Source organism: Rhinopithecus roxellana, chromosome 6 (assembly GCF_007565055.1).
Source record: "Rhinopithecus roxellana isolate Shanxi Qingling chromosome 6, ASM756505v1, whole genome shotgun sequence".
NCBI classification, from domain to species: domain Eukaryota; kingdom Metazoa; phylum Chordata; class Mammalia; order Primates; family Cercopithecidae; genus Rhinopithecus; species Rhinopithecus roxellana.
The window spans coordinates 50,043,097-50,059,081 of NC_044554.1; the positions used below are offsets into that span (position 1 = coordinate 50,043,097).

The window sequence follows — 15,985 nt, forward strand, 5'->3', positions numbered from 1 at the left end:
CAGTCTGTGGAGCTCCCGAGCAGGGGGTCTACCCAGAGCTAGATTTTGTTCCCTGGCTGGTGAGTGAAGAATGCATTTAAATCTTTGGGGGTTGTTAGGAAACAACCTCCACAGCAAAACCAAAGAATAACGTACATTAAAGAGTGTACATAGCTTGCAAAACCTAATATCTTTACATTTCCTATCAGCCCTTCCGGAAAAAGTTTGCTGACCCAAAGGTGATGGACACTGAGAGGAAAGTCTGGGAGAACTGAGAATCTTCACAATTTATATACCTATTTTGGGCCTGGCAAGAATGAAACTGGAAGAGTCCAGAAAATGGAATTCTCCAGGACATAAGTAGGGGGAGGCAGAGAGTGAGGCAGGTGGCTGGCAGAAGAGGCACTGTGGGAAAGTGGGTGCTCCCTCTTGGGAGCCCTCAACCCTGGGAATGGGCCTGCCCTGACTCCTCCCCTCCTTTCTCACTGCCTAGAGTCTCTCAGGGTAGGCCACTGGGTATTCTGACGTCCAAACGAGGCCTCACCAGTCTCTCTGAAGGCCTCCCCGGTTGTGACTGGCCTGGGGGCAGGGAGAGAGCCCTGGGTGGAGAAAGAATTGGAGTTGGCACAAGGCCCCCTTGGTAGGCAGGTCTGTGGCTGGCCTGTCTCTTTAAATCTCAGGTAATTTGGGAGAAGGGAGGGAGTGTCCATGCAGCTTTGGCTCCTCCTGCTCACTCCCAGCAGGAGCTCCCGACAGGCCAGCCCTGCAGAGTCCTGGCTGGCTTTGCCAAGTGTAACAAACTCATAGCCCTCTCCAAACTGGCTGGGGCAGCTGGGAGACTCCCAAGGAACTCATCAGGAAGGCGGGAGACAGGAGACGGGACCTCTACAGGGAGAGGGCGGGCTGGCCCTTGGGGGGCCTGATGTGGCCCCAAGGCTGAGTCCCGTCAGGGTCTGGCCTGGGCCTCAGGCCCCCAAGGAGCCGGCCCTACACCCCATGGGGTTGTCACTGCCCAAGGAGAAAGGGCTAATTCTCTGCCTGTGGAGCAAGTTCTGCAGATGGTTCCAGAGACGGGAGTCCTGGGCCCAGAGCCGAGATGAGCAGAACCTGCTGCAGCAGAAGAGGTAAAGCCCCCTTGGTCTGCTTCCCTTCCCACCTCCCCGGGCCTGCACCTCTACCCCTCACCCCTCCCTCACCTCCCATCTTTGTTTGGCACCTCTGGCTGGACAGATGGTGCTCCCAGGCCCGGACTGGCTCCTTGGGAGCATTCTGTCTCAAGAGCCTCAGCCTGTAGGGCTGGTGAAAGAGGATGGGGCTAAGATGGGCACAGGTGTTTACTATCTTAAGATCTAATTCAATTCTGCACGCCTCTTGTGAGTACTTCCCTAAGGGCCAGGCACCTTGCTGGGGCTTGTAAAGATAGAACATCATAGCCCCTATACCCAAGAGGGGACAAGAGGGGATGGCAGATGAGGACAATGCCTTCTGTATCTCGACTGCTTGCCTCTAGAACAGTCTCTCTGGCAGGAGCACATAGTATACGTATGTTCGCATGGAGGAATGAGTGAACGATTGAATGAATAAAGCAGAGAGAACCGCAGACACCAGGAACCAGAAAATAAGACAAAATGTGAAAAAAAGTTACCATTCCTATGCATTTGTCTCATCAGACATTGACCAGGGCCTTACTATTTGCCCAGCGCTGGGGAGATATGAAGACCCACAAAGCTCAAACCCAACCTTGAGGTTTATTTCTCTCTCTTAATGTGCTTGGGGATGTGGGGGAAGTGGGTCAAAATAACAGATGTTCTGAGGACCTGTGCTCTCCTGCATTCAGGTGGTGGAAATCGAGACTCTAGAGTTTAAGCCCTAAGGAAATTCACTGGCTGCTTCCAGCTTCTGAAAACTTCCTAAACCCATATGCTGCTTTCTTCACCATGACAGCTTAGAGTACAGAGCTGGAGAGGAGCAGGGAATCGGAACTCGGGGCTATCCCTGCATGTGGTCTCTTCTTCAAGGTCTCTAACAGAGTTTCCTACCCAGCTGGTGGCATGCTAGAAAGAAGTCCTGCCTGTTGGGGCTTTCCCTGGGTCACAAAGGAGGCAGATACTATGTCTGTTCATAGAGGAAAGCCTGAAGTCTTTGTGTCTTTGGGTTTTTTCCTGTCCCCAGGAGTAGGAGCCTGCTTTAGCCTGATCAGGGAGGCTTCCTGGAGGCCCCTGTGTTTTCTTTTGCTGAAGGATTCTGGGCTGGGGATGGTCTCCTTCTGTGAATTGTGGCTTCCCGTCTCTCACTCTAGCCGCCCACCTCTACCCCAAAGGCCTGGGAGAGTGGGGACTACAGCACATGTTTGGCTGATGACATCTTGGGGCAACAGAATGGCATTGTTGTTAGAGAGTAGGTCATCCTCACTGGCTTCACTCATCCTCTTCCCACTCTTAGGACCCCAGGGTCAGGGGATCCAGGCACAGAGTACAGAAAGGCCTAGGGGATTAGAAGGGGTGGTGGAGATTCCCTGTGTGGGATATCAGGGGAGAGCAGAGTGGAGGCCCTGAGCTGAGTCTGGCTGAGAATAGGCTGCTTCCACATGTCCTGTCTGCCCCTACTTTTCCTCAGATCATATGGGGGCTGCCTCTGCAGCCTTTGGCTAGAAAGGCTTGATGTCACCCTTGGGAGGGATTTCCCCCTCCCTGCCCTGATCTCCCCACTGGCCTCTGCACTTTCTTGGTCTTCTTCTTCCTGGATATCAGGTGTCCAGCGCAATGACTCTCCTTTGGGTGGGCACTTCCCAGAAGGATGCTGAAATTGCCTGCAAGGGGAGTTTCCTAATCTGTGCCGTCAACTAAAGAGAAGGCATGGGGGCACTGAGATAAACATGGGATGACTAAGTAAATAGGAACAATATGGACAAGTGAGGGGTGAGCTAATGGAAGAAAGGAGCACACAATGATTGAGAACCCAGTGCTGTACTAGATACTACCACCTGCCTTATCTCTGTCATCCCTGTAACAATAATGGAAGGTGGGTCCTGTTATCCCCCTTTGAATGGGGCAGGCTCAGAACCCCAGAGCAAGTAAATGAAGTTGAATTTGTTCCAAAGGGGACTCAGAGGGAGAACTGTGGGGTGGGATTGGGTGGGATTCCATGGGGTACAGGATGGTCTAGTGGGAAAGGAAGGCTTTGAGTCTCTCCAGGATGACTGGTAACCCAAAACTCCTCTCTCTACAGTGGACGTTTCTTGGGGCTTAGCATGCAGCCCCCTCTGCTTAAATCTACATTGTTGAGATCCAAGTCAAGCTCTCAACTTTCTCCCATGTCTTCCAGGTCATCTCTCCCTTGGGCTTGGATTTTCTCACTTCCTGATATTTAACACATTACACATTTATTGGACAAAAGGCACTCCACCTTTCTGCAGAGAATGAACGTGGCACAGTCTCTGCTCTCAGGGAGTTCTCATGCCTAGGAGCAAAGTTTACTGATAGGCTCATACTTGGGCTAAAGGTGAGCTTGGTGGACATCACTGGAAGGGTATAAATGAGTGTTCTGGAAGCATAGAGGAGGAAGTGTGAGATCTGATTTCGGCTGCTGTGGGGTGTCCTGGGCAGCTTCATAGTGGCTGCTTAACCTGAACATACTCCTGCCCATATGCTGACACTTCGTCATCTAAGGAGCAATTTGGAGGGAATGCCATGCTTGTTGGAGCTTTTCTTAGGGTTAAATGCCTGCATGAAATATGTGAATCAAGGGTCTGAAAAGTCAGCCCGGACTTCTCTGGTATATTGTGCTCGCCTGCTACGGTAAATACTTACATACATGCCTACTTGCAAATGTGCAGATAGACATGTGCACAAAAGGAGCTATGGCACTTAGGATGGCAGCCGATTCCAAATCTCTAAACAACCACTTTGGCTTCCTCATCCCCACTGCCAGGAACATGAGCTGGAGGGAGGTGGCTCACAAGTGCCCAATTTTTGCCTCCTCCACCCCACACATTACCGCTCTTTCCTTCATCTGTGGTCACTGCTCAGGCCTGCCCCCCCCAACCTCCAAGAAAAATCAGGAGGAGCCATAAAACTAGAAGAACCACATAATTTAGTGGTCAGAGCCTGGGGCTGGATTCTTGGCCAGGCATCCTGCCTTTAACTCCATGTGATCTTCTGGCAATGATTTGATTATGCCGCTTCAGTTTCCTTTTCTGAAGCATGGGAGAACTATTCAGCCGGTGTTAGAGGGTTGTAAAGAGCAAAAGTGATAATGAGTGACATGCTGCAGGAATGAGAGGGGCCATGAACTTCCCCCACATAGCATTGTATCCACCCAGGAATGCAAGGAGCCATGCACTCCGAGCAGCCCTGTTGTGTACCAGCACCAGCCCTGCCCAGAGGGCACACTCGCTGGTGGGAAAGGTATTTGTGGTGAGACCAGTGGGACCTATGCCTGTCTTCTCTAACTCCTCTTCCAGCCCCGATTAACACTGAGAATCGTGACCAAGAAATGACCAGTGGGGCACGCATCATGGCTGTCTCTGACTTGCTTCCTCCAGCTGTTACATGAGCAGATTTGACTCAATTTCTGGGGGCCTTTCTAGCTCTAAAAATCTTATTTGAACTTTTCTCAAGAGTCTTGTGATCCTGCCTTTTTTCCCAGCAACTAAGACCCAATCTGGACCCATGCACAGAGTGCACATATCTACAAGGATGGAGGAGCAGATGAGGGCATGGGGTGGAGGAGATGGAGACAGGAAGTCAGGAATCTTTCCCTGGTGGCCCAGAGGCAACCCTGAGAGGGAAGTCATTGATCTGTTTGCTCAATAACGTGCTAGATTTTGTGCCAGGAACCCCTTAGTTGGGTTTTCACCACTCTAATGTTCAACTAGACCATTCAATTTTATTATAATTAATTGCCTAGTAAAAGAAAACATTCTAGAACCTGAAAATACCTTTCATATTGTTACAATTTCAGATTTGCTCTATAATCTCTTTTGACTACTTCATCAGTGGGAGCTTAAAAGGCTTCATCTTTCTTTCTTTCTTTCTTTCTTTCTTTCTTTCTTTCTTTCTTTCTTTCTTTCTTTCTTTCTTTCTCTCTCTCTCTCTCTCTCTCTCTTTCTTTTTTTTTTTTCGTTTCTCCCTTAGTTGAGTATTTAATGATCCATAAGAAAACATTTTTATGTGTAGGATATTTCTGATTCCTTTTACAGTGAAGACTCCTCATTCTAAAACGGATTATGAATAATTGTACCTCTGAATCAGGGTTTCTCCACCTTGGCACTATTGACATTTTGGACACGATAATTCTTTGCAGTGAGGGCTGTCCTGTGCAGGGTGCTTAGCTGTGTCCCTGCCCTTGACCCCCGTGTTGTGATCTAAACTCCCGTGATGAGTTGCTACTGAAAAATCTATTTATCCCCCAAGTGCAGGAATCTCTGGATAGATCAGCTCTGTGCACCTCCTTCAGGGACCCAAGGAGAGTCAGGTGTTTTGAGGTCAGCCTTACTCCCAAGCAGGTGAGCTAGGGCTTTCTGTGCTGTCCCCTTGTGGGCATATGAGGTTATTGCAAGAAATGGCTGGACACCTTCAAAACCCATCCACATGCAGGGCCCCCCTTTTTGCTGGATTCTGGAGTTTGCAGTCAGAGGAGGCTAGTTCTCTACAAACCTTGCTGGGTTGGGTCATAAGCTGATTCTTCACACAGGGTGTGGTCTGGCTAGGTTGCCAGATAAAATACAGGACACTCAGTTCAATTTAAATTTGAGATAACAAATAAGCTGCTAGTATAAGTGTATCCCAATATTGCATGTGACATACTTATACTAAAAAAAAAATTGTGCATCTAACATTCAAATCTAACTGAGCATCTTGTATTTTTATTTGGTAACACTAGCAACTCTCGGTCTGACAGTAGCTTTTTGTTTTCCCCAGGCCACTAGAGTGTCAGCAGAGGCTGAAAAATGAATTCATAGGAAATGGAGGTTTATGGGGGACACTTTTAGCTTCAGAGATGCGTAGGGACCAAAGGGGAATCTTTGAGCCTGCCACCGACTATACCACCACTAACATCTAGGATACAGCAGGTAGAACTCTGGACTTGGAAAAGGTGCTCTCTCGGACCCATTTCTAGATTTGCCATCAATCATTCACACATTTGGTCAAAATGGGACACAAACGTGGAAGCATATTGGAGGAGGGCAGGGAAGGAATATAAAGATGAGTTAGTGACTGGTCTCTGCCCTCGAGTACTCTTAGCATAGAGGAAGAGACACAGATACATAGCAATTACAGCACCCAGTGAAAGATGCTGAAATAAAAGTAAGGCCACAGGAGAGAGTGAAGACCTTCCATGCATCTGTATATGTGTGTGTGTGTGTGGTGCTAGCGATTGTTTTCCCCCCAATGTAGGGTATCTAGAGAGGAGAGCTTTGTGCAAATGGTTGATGTGGTGGTGATGAAGGGAATGTAGAAAACTTGTTTTGAAGCTGTGTTTGCATACCAAGTGTTCTATTTTTCACTTATACATGCTTGCTGAAGGTTGGCTTAGGGGGCAGCTGATGAAAATAATAAGGAACAGTTAAGTCAAACCACCTTTTGGCATTGCTGCTGATTCATTCACTCTACAGATGGTGTCAGTGAGCATCTACACCATTCTAGGCGTATTTCTAAGCATAGGCGGTGCAGAAGACACAATGAACTGGGGGCTGGGGGAGTTGGATTCTAGAAGGAAAGAGCCCCATGGGCACAGACATAGGGAGAATGGTGTGCTCTGCAGTGCTGAGACAGGATGAGACCAAAATGCCAGGTCTAAGGAGTGGGTGGGACATGCAGAGGGTGGAAAAGTAGTTGCACAAAGACCTTAAAGAGCTTCTGTGTTCCTCATCCTTAGCATTTAAGGACCCATAGGACTTTTGCATTTGCCATTTGGAAAGATTATCTCAACAGCATCAAGGATAGATGGGGATAGAGTGCAGGGAAACTGGTTAAAAGAATATTTTGCTAATCTTGGGCTAGAGAATGAGGACTTGAATTAATGAAGATTAGCAGGAGCAAGAAGGTAGGGACTGAATGAAGAGAGAGCTTTCCATATTGAACTGACAGGACCTGGTGGCTGCTGCTGTGCATCGGGTCAGGGCAGAGGAGATGAGTGAGCTGATGTCTCCTCTCTGATTGCCCTCCCACCTCCAGCTCTGGATTCAATTTCTTGCCACTGCCAGCATTTTAGAATGTGAGCTCCTGTCTATGTCTTTTTGTATGTCACATAATTGTCAAATTATAGATAAATAGAGTTATTTCATTTACTCCCATAGAAAGACCAAATGGCTCCAGGCCATGAGAGAAAATTGAATCAAAGGGACCCATGTGTCTTAGTTGGGGTAAGTTCTAATTTTAAAAGAGATTTTTTAGCACACAGTAGGAATAAGAATAAAGAGATGATCTGGGGAGTCAGAGAAGACAATTTTGCCTAAAACAAGTGAAAAGTGGAGACTAATCTGACTCAGGGAAAGAAACTGATCCATGAATCCCAAATTGGGTAAATCCAAGAAGGGTCAGAAGAGGGCAGGATGGGACATTCAGATTCACATGAAATTCAATTAATGAATCCTCTAGATTGGATTCTCTTTTTTTCTCTGCATCTATCATTGTTGGCCATAGTTTATGTCTTAGGGGCCAATAGCCAAAACAAAGTAGCACCTAAAGTCCTCTAGACAGCTGGTCTGAAAATGATGGAGAACACTGCTTTGCAAACTTTAATGTGAGCTGTTTAGAAACTGAGACCCCTGAGCTTGTCTCTGATTTATTGCCACTGGCTTTTGCATGCAAGGACCACTTGAGCAATGCTTCTCAAACTTTCATATGCCCAGGAATCAGCTGGAAATCTTAAACTGCAGATTTGGATTTGCTAGGTGGAAGGGTCAGTCTGAGCATTTCCATTTCTTGTAAGGGCTCATGTGCTGCTGCTGATCCAGGGGTCCACTTTAAGAAGGAAGATTGTTGAGATGATGTGAGAAGAAAGACGAGAGACAGAAAGGAAGAGATAGAAAATGAATGAATGAATGAATGAACACCTAGGAGGAAAGGAAGCCAGAAGCCAGGCTTGTTCTTATGGTCCACTGTTTTTTGTGTTAAGCCCTGAAGATGCTATTGTTGGGAGGGAAGTACCAGTATTGAAGGGTTCTGCTGAGAAGGTTGAGTAGGCAGAGGATGGTGCAACAGGAGAAATCTTGCTAGCCTCTGCATATGACTTCCTCCACAAATATGAGACAGGAATTCCTTGCACTCCTCGGTCCATGCAAAACAAGGCTTATCCTGGAGGGCAATCTCAGGGTACCTGGTGAGGGTAAAACAGGACCACTCCAGGGGTAAACTGGTTAGCAGGTAAGCCACATGTCTAAATAGAACTCCTCCCCTCTGTACCTGAAATGCACTGATAATACATTCATACATGATACGTTCTGGTCCCAGGACCCCAGGAGGGAGGGGGAAGGAAACCAGTCACGGACAATCTCAAACGCAGGCAAAATGGGCAACAAGTTGATGTGTATTTACTGACTGTAAAGAGAAAAGACATTGATGGCCCCACCTGCCTTGACTGAAGACCCTGAGGTTCCTGCTGCTGAGGCACACACCTCTGTGTATAATGGAGTCAAGCCAGGGTCTCTCCCTCCACAGCTAGGTATGCTTACTGTTTCCAGCTTTCCTATCCATTCCTTTGTAGGATCTGGGAGTCTCCTCTCCTTCTAGCTGCCAAAGAGAATGATGTCCAGGCCCTGAACAAGCTGCTCAAGTATGAGGACTGCGAGGTGCACCAGAGAGGTAAGAAGCAGACACGCAGCATGATCTCCTAGGTGAGCCCCACGCATGGGGCCTCCCAGGATTGCCCAGGACCTTCTGCTATTGGCCTCTGAATCTATTGTCCCCAATCCCCTGTCCCATGGAAGCCACATAACCCACTTCTCTGTAAATGCCAGGAGCCATGGGGGAAACGGCGCTACACATAGCAGCCCTCTATGACAACCTGGAGGCCGCCATGGTGCTGATGGAGGCTGCCCCGGAGCTGGTCTTTGAGCCCATGACATCTGAGCTCTATGAGGGTGAGGGGCCCACGGGCCTGGGGTGAAGAGCAGGAGTGACTGATGGGGTATTTCAAGTCAGTCTCTGGTGGATAATTTGGGAAAGACAAAGGGGATCTGAGCCTCCTACTCTTTTTTCTCTTCTCTGCCTCCCTTCTGTGTCAGTCCTGACTGCCCATCACTAGAATGCCTGCCCCCTGAAATGCCAGGGGGCCTAGAGAATAGGAAGAGATGGGCAGCAGCTGGATCCCCTGGGAATCCTGAACACCCAAGGGCTCCTTGTTCTCCGTCTCAGGCTGCCCCCAAGGGAAAGAGACCAGGGGTGCTTATAGGAGGGACCCCCTGCAGGATCCTGGGGACAGACCCGTGACTGACAGCTGTCTCTGGGCCAGGTCAGACTGCACTGCACATCGCTGTTGTGAACCAGAACATGAACCTGGTGCGAGCCCTGCTTGCCCGCAGGGCCAGTGTCTCTGCCAGAGCCACAGGCACTACCTTCCGCCGTAGTCCCCACAACCTCATCTACTTTGGTGAGAGCAGGGCTGGGCTTGGAGGACGGGCAGGTTGGAAAGGTGGGCAAGGCAGAGCAGGGCCAGGCAGAGGAGGATCCTGCCTTCAGCTGTATCTGTTGGGCAGCTGGGAGGAACAATCCTTTGAGGGCTTAATTAGGTTAGAGGCCAATTTACCCCACGACCCTCCCTCTGGTTCTGCAGGAAAAGTGTCCCCAAGCCCTCAGCTGAGATGTGGGAGAAGAGAAGGTTGTCACTTGGGGGAGACTGCCCACCTCATCCTGCCATCCTGTGCTCTCCTGCCATGGATCTCTCTGTGTCCACAGGGGAGCACCCTTTGTCCTTTGCTGCCTGTGTGAACAGTGAGGAGATCGTGCGGCTGCTCATTGAGCATGGAGCTGACATCCGGGCCCAGGACTCCCTAGGTAAGAGCTGGGATGGGGAGGGGAGCTGAGATGCTGCAGGGAGCGAGGGGCAGGGTGAGGACAGGGGCTGGGACCTTCAGGAAGACCCCAGGGTGGGGATGGGGACTTTAGACCAGTGGCCACATGATACCCTGTGTCCTCCCCAGGAAACACAGTGTTACACATCCTCATCCTCCAGCCCAACAAAACCTTTGCCTGCCAGATGTACAACCTGCTGCTGTCCTACGATAGACATGGGGACCACCTGCAGCCCCTGGACCTTGTACCCAATCACCAGGGTCTCACCCCCTTCAAGCTGGCTGGAGTGGAGGGTAACACTGTGGTGAGAGACACTCCCCATCCCTGAGGTGTCTTTCTAATGACCCTCAACCTACCCCCTGGCCCTGGGAGAAACAGAGGTGAACACGATCCCTGATGCTTAGGTCCCACTCTCAACTTATATAAAATTTTCAACCCCTCTTACTCTTGTTACCTGTTCTCTTTCTTGCCCACTCTTTTTCCCCTGAGGCATTGGGGGTTACAGAGTCTAGATCCCAAGCTGGGATTGTCTGTAATGCCCCAGCCCACCTTCCCTTTCAGCCCCCAGAGCAGGGCCCTCCAGCCTCTCATCTCCCCTTTCCAAGCTCTGGAGGGAGTCATGGGAGAGGACGAGGAACCTAGGGCATCACTGTGAATGTGGGTTCTTCTGCCCTCTAAAGGCTGTCATCAAAATGAAAGGGCAGCCACCCTCTCCAGGGGTGCTATCCTCCTGCACATGCATCCTGTCCACATTCTGTGACTGTCCCCTTTGCTTACTGCTCCTGAGTCATCTTCACTTTCCCTTAGATGTTCCAGCACCTGATGCAGAAGCGGAAGCACACCCAGTGGACATATGGACCACTGACCTCGACTCTATATGACCTCACGGAGATTGACTCCTCAGGGGATGAGCAGTCCCTGCTGGAACTTATCATCACCACCAAGAAGCGGGAGGTACGGTTCATCACAGCAGGCTGTGTCTGGGGAGGGGTGTCAGGGTCTCTGAGCTGCCTGTTTTTTTTTTTTTTTTTTTTTTTTTTTTGAGATGGAGTCTTGCTGTCACCCAGGCTGGAATGCAATGGCACGATCTTGCTCACTGCAAGCTCTGCTCCTAGGTTCAGGCCATTATCTCCTGCCTCAGCCTCCCGAGTAGCTAGTACTACAGGCGCCCACCACCAGGCCTGGCTAATTTTTTGTATTTTTAGTAGAGACACGGTTTCACTGTGTTAGCCAGGATGGTCTCGATCTCCTGACCTTGTGATCTTCCTGCTTCGGCTTCCCAAAGTGCTGAGATTACAGGCATGAGCCACCTTGCCCAGCCCTGCCTGTTCTCTTTCTGTTGCAGGCTCGCCAGATCTTGGACCAGACACCAGTGAAGGAGCTGGTGAGCCTCAAGTGGAAGCGGTATGGGCGGCCGTATTTCTGCATGCTGGGTGCCATATACTTGCTGTACATCATCTGCTTCACCATATGCTGCATCTACCGCCCCCTCAAGCCCAGGACCAATAACCGCACAAGCCCCCGGGACAACACACTCTTACAGCAGAAGCTACTTCAGGTGACATCCTTGTAGGAGCAGATCAGCAGGGCAGGACTTGACTCTGTGTTCTCAGACTGGTGTCCCTTCCCTTCCTCACACCATTTCTCCCCTTGCTCTAATCTCAAATATATTGGTACAAACTCCAAATGCACGCCCACAGAAACACACATATGCTCTTACTCTGAGAGCAGAGTTTGAGAAGAGCCAAACCTAACAGATTAAAAAGAATCTGCTGAGACTGGTGACCCTGGGGACCATGGAAATGCAGGGCAGATGCCTGAAAGTCCTGAGCGTTTTGACCATTCTTCTCCCCTATCAGGAAGCCTATGTGACCCCTAAGGATGACATCCGGCTGGTGGGGGAGCTGGTGACTGTCATTGGGGCTATCATCATCCTGCTGGTAGAGGTGAGGTGTGGATGGAATCTGGGTGAGGCTGTCTGCCCCAGGAATCCAGCCTGAGTTCCGGTATCTGAGTGCCTTTGTGTCTCCCTGACTTCTCTTCAGATTCCAGACATCTTCAGAATGGGGGTCACTCGCTTCTTTGGACAGACCATCCTTGGGGGCCCATTCCATGTCCTCATGTGAGTTTCCTTCCTCTTACTCTCATCCCTTCCCTCAACAGGGCTCCAGTTCCACTCCCTGGATTCCTGACCTCTCAAGAACCTTAGCTCCAGAGTCCCCTCTCTAGTGCTGTGTGTATGACCCTGTGCACTGAGTGTGGAGAGGCTGAATCTGCATGTGTGGGTACTTTCCCAGCTACATGCTTGCTGTCAGGTCCCCAGGATCATCCCAGCCCTCCCCTCATCACCCTCCTCCCTGCTCCCCCAGCATCACCTATGCCTTCATGGTGCTGGTGACCATGGTGATGCGGCTCATCAGTGCCAGCGGGGAGGTGGTACCCATGTCCTTTGCACTCGTGCTGGGCTGGTGCAACGTCATGTACTTCGCCCGAGGATTCCAGATGCTAGGCCCCTTCACCATCATGATCCAGAAGGTCAGTCCTCCCCACAAGCTCCCTACAGAAAGGCCCCAGAGCTGCAGTCAGCAGACAGTCCCATAAAGAGCCGAACAGTAGACATTCCAGGCTCTGCAAGCCACACATAGCCTCACTGCATGTTTTTCTTCTTTTTTAACAATCCTTTAAAAATGTAGAAACCCTTTTCAGTTCAAAGGCCACACCAAAACAGGCCAGGTAGATCTGGTCTGCAGGCCAGATAGGCAATCCCTGTCCTGGAGGGTGAAGCTGTGAGATTTGTCGGGGTTAGACCTGTTAGAGGTTGGATGGGGCAATTGCTTGGGGAATGTGTGCAGATGTTCTCTGCCTCCTGCTCCCTCTAGATGATTTTTGGCGATCTGATGCGATTCTGCTGGCTGATGGCTGTGGTCATCCTGGGCTTTGCTTCAGGTAATCATCTGTCCAGGACCAGGGGCCAAGGCAGGGAGGAGATGAGAAAGTCTAGGGGGCACTGGCTCTGGCTAAACTTGGGGAGGAGGAGTAATGCAGAGATCAGAGAGGAGACCATATGATGTCAGAGGATGGGACATCCTCCAGAGGTCAGAAAAATCGGGAGTGTTAGGGAGAGGTGGCTCTTAGGGTCAAGAAGATGAGGCTCATAGAAAACTAGGGACCATAAAAACCCAAAGTCTGGAGCACTGCAGAGCTGATGATATTGAGATGAAAGGACCAGGATGGACATGGACGCAGAGCCCGGGGTGGGCTGGTTGTCTGCATGGTTGCCATGGTAACCCTCACCCCCTTGGGTGGAGCAGCCTTCTATATCATCTTCCAGACAGAGGACCCCGAAGAGCTGGGCCACTTTTATGACTACCCCATGGCCCTGTTCAGCACCTTCGAGCTATTCCTTACCATCATTGATGGCCCAGCCAACTACAACGTGGACCTGCCCTTCATGTACAGCATCACCTATGCTGCCTTCGCCATCATCGCCACGCTGCTCATGCTCAACCTCCTCATTGCCATGATGGGCGACACTCACTGGCGAGTGGCCCATGAGCGGGATGAGCTGTGGAGGGCCCAGGTGAGCCCCCTGGTGGCTGGGAGGGTTAGGGCAAGTCATCACCTTCCTACCAAGGAACCTGCCAAGCTGAGAGTGAGGCAGGATATCTTGACCCCACTTATGTTTGGACAGTTGTGGCAAAGCAAGCAAAATCATGCAAAATGTACAGAAGCACTGATTAGCAATTCAACCAGGCAAGACTGGAATTGCTGAGAAGAATGCCTCACAGTTTTCTCAACAGTTAAAAGCTCAGTGTTTTCTAGAGGAATCAACAAGAAATAAAAGAAAATTAGCAGTGGCTAAAACTGCACTCTGTACACTTTGTTCCCAAATAAAAACTGGAGTATCAAGTCTTCTTGATGATATTTAAGTCTGCAACATTTGATATGGAAAGCTGGATGTGTTAAAAAAATAATGCCACCCAAACTTCCTATAGTAGCAGAAACTATCTTCAGCCAGATCTTCAAGATAGGGAGAGAAGACCATGAGATGAATCAAATCCTCATTTTAAAAACACCTAGTAAATAATTTATCTAAAACAAATTATTTCAGCGAAATAATGGAAATTTCCCAAACTGGAAGGCATTTAACTATGCTGTGCAGAAAAAGGAGTGGAAAAACTAAGCTGGGAAATAAGGTTCGCTGAGAAAAATATTTTCTCCAGGAATATATATTGATATTCTAAGTGGGATGTTTATAAGTGGCCTTTATGTCTGTAGGGTCAGAATATCTGGGAGCCCTTAAGAACCCTTTCTATTTTTGTCTGGTGCCTGTGCTCCTGGGAATGGGGCTTCTGCCTCCCGTCTTTCTCCTGCCTCTGGCCTGGCTGCATCATGGCTGTCAGGTCATTGGGTAAAGAACTGTTGGTCTCAAGCTCTATCAACTCTCTCCCACTGAAGATGGTCAACAAAGGCTGCCCCCCCCTTCCAGATCCAGGAGTGTAGTTCATCACCCCTGGGGAAACCACGAGCTCCCAAGTTTCCTTGGCATTGCTAGACTGTTTTCCTTTGCCCTGCATCCTCTCCTCCTCCCACCTTCTTCTCCATCTGCAGCGCTCTTTCCTCTGTCTGCACCCAGCCTCATCTCTGACTTTCCCTTTTGTCCCCTTCCACAGATCGTGGCCACCACGGTGATGCTGGAGCGGAAGCTGCCTCGCTGCCTGTGGCCTCGCTCTGGGATCTGCGGACGGGAGTATGGCCTGGGGGACCGCTGGTTCCTGCGGTGAGTGACATGCGGGGGTAGGTGTCCCCCGAGAAGCCTCATCAGCAGGGTGTCCCTCTGCTCAGACAGCTTTCTGCTCCTGGGGTCCCTGTGGAGGCCTGTATGCTCCCTAGGCTCTATGCTTGTTGACTGAGCTGGTGAGGAAGGGGTCCCGTCTGGAGCCTGGATTTCTCAAAGCATCCAGGGAGCCTGTGGCAGAGTCTGCTGCTTCCTGAGGCCTAGCTGCCAAGGGGCCAGTGACCCAGGCATCCACCATGGCTGCACAGAAGGGAAAAGGCCAGCAATGGCAGGGATGGGGGGACCAGGGGATAAGAGATAAGCATCCTTCTTGGATCTGCTCTTCAAGTCCTGGCTGTGTCTCAAGTCCTCCTGCATTCCACAGGGTGGAAGATAGGCAGGATCTCAATAGGCAGCGGATCCAACGCTACGCACAGGCCTTCCACACCCAGGGCTCTGAGGATTTGGACAAAGACTCGGTGGAAAAACTAGAGCTGGGCTGTCCCTTCAGCCCCCACCTATCCCTTCCTACCCCCTCAGTGTCTCGAAGTACCTCCCGCAGCAGTGCCAATTGGGAAAGGCTTCGGCAGGGGACCCTGAGGAGAGACCTGCGCGGGATAATCAACAGGGGTCTGGAGGATGGGGAGGGCTGGGAATACCAGATTTGACTGCGTGCTCTCACTTGACTCCCCAGAACTTTCTCTCATTTTCCTGGGAGCATCAAACAAAACAAAAACCAAACACCCAGAGGTCTCATCTCCCAGGCCCCAGGGAAGAAAGAGGAGTAGCATGAACGCCAAGGAAAGTACGTAGAGAATCACTGCTCCAGGCCTGCGTTACTCCTTCAGCTCTGGGGCAGACGGAGCCCAGCCCAAGCACGGGGCTGGGAGGGCGTGAGGAGCTCTCCTGCGGCCTGCTCCTCACCCCTTCCGACAGGAGCACTGCACGTCAGAACACTTTAAAAACAGGCCAGCCTGCTCAGGCACTTGGTCTCCACCTCAGGGTCATAAGTGGGGAGAGAGAGTGCCTTTCCCAGGGCATCCAGGCAGGTGCAGGGAGGTGCAGAGCTTGTGGAAAGCATGTGAGTGAGGGAGACAGGAAAGGCTCCAGGGGTGGGGTGAAGTGGAGCTAGGTCTTGCCAACTCCATCTTCAATAAAGTCATTTTCGGATCCCTGCCCAGCTCCCCTTCTGCATCTCTGGGGTGCCACCTGC

General features: G+C 50.4%; 1 protein-coding gene across 4 annotated transcripts; it reads left to right on the forward strand.

Annotated features, from left to right (window-relative positions):
• The first annotated feature begins 746 nt into the window (after nt 1-746).
• TRPV6 (transient receptor potential cation channel subfamily V member 6) lies at nt 747-15,952 on the forward strand. Of its 4 annotated transcripts, none has more exons than XM_010379382.1 (15): nt 747-1,103; nt 8,689-8,786; nt 8,942-9,064; nt 9,436-9,573; nt 9,879-9,977; nt 10,124-10,299; nt 10,803-10,949; nt 11,341-11,553; nt 11,855-11,941; nt 12,041-12,117; nt 12,365-12,530; nt 12,875-12,941; nt 13,307-13,575; nt 14,669-14,775; nt 15,158-15,952. In XM_010379382.1, exons 1-15 carry the CDS (start codon nt 976-978, stop codon nt 15,438-15,440), a joined length of 2,178 nt encoding a protein of 725 aa, XP_010377684.1. In that variant the 5' UTR covers nt 747-975; the 3' UTR covers nt 15,441-15,952. The 4 variants fall into 4 exon arrangements, with proteins under 4 accessions (XP_010377684.1, XP_030788784.1, XP_030788783.1 ...); XM_030932924.1 differs by having other exon boundaries at nt 15,467-15,952; XM_030932923.1 differs by lacking the exon at nt 9,436-9,573.
• Nucleotides 15,953-15,985: the final 33 nt, after the last annotated feature.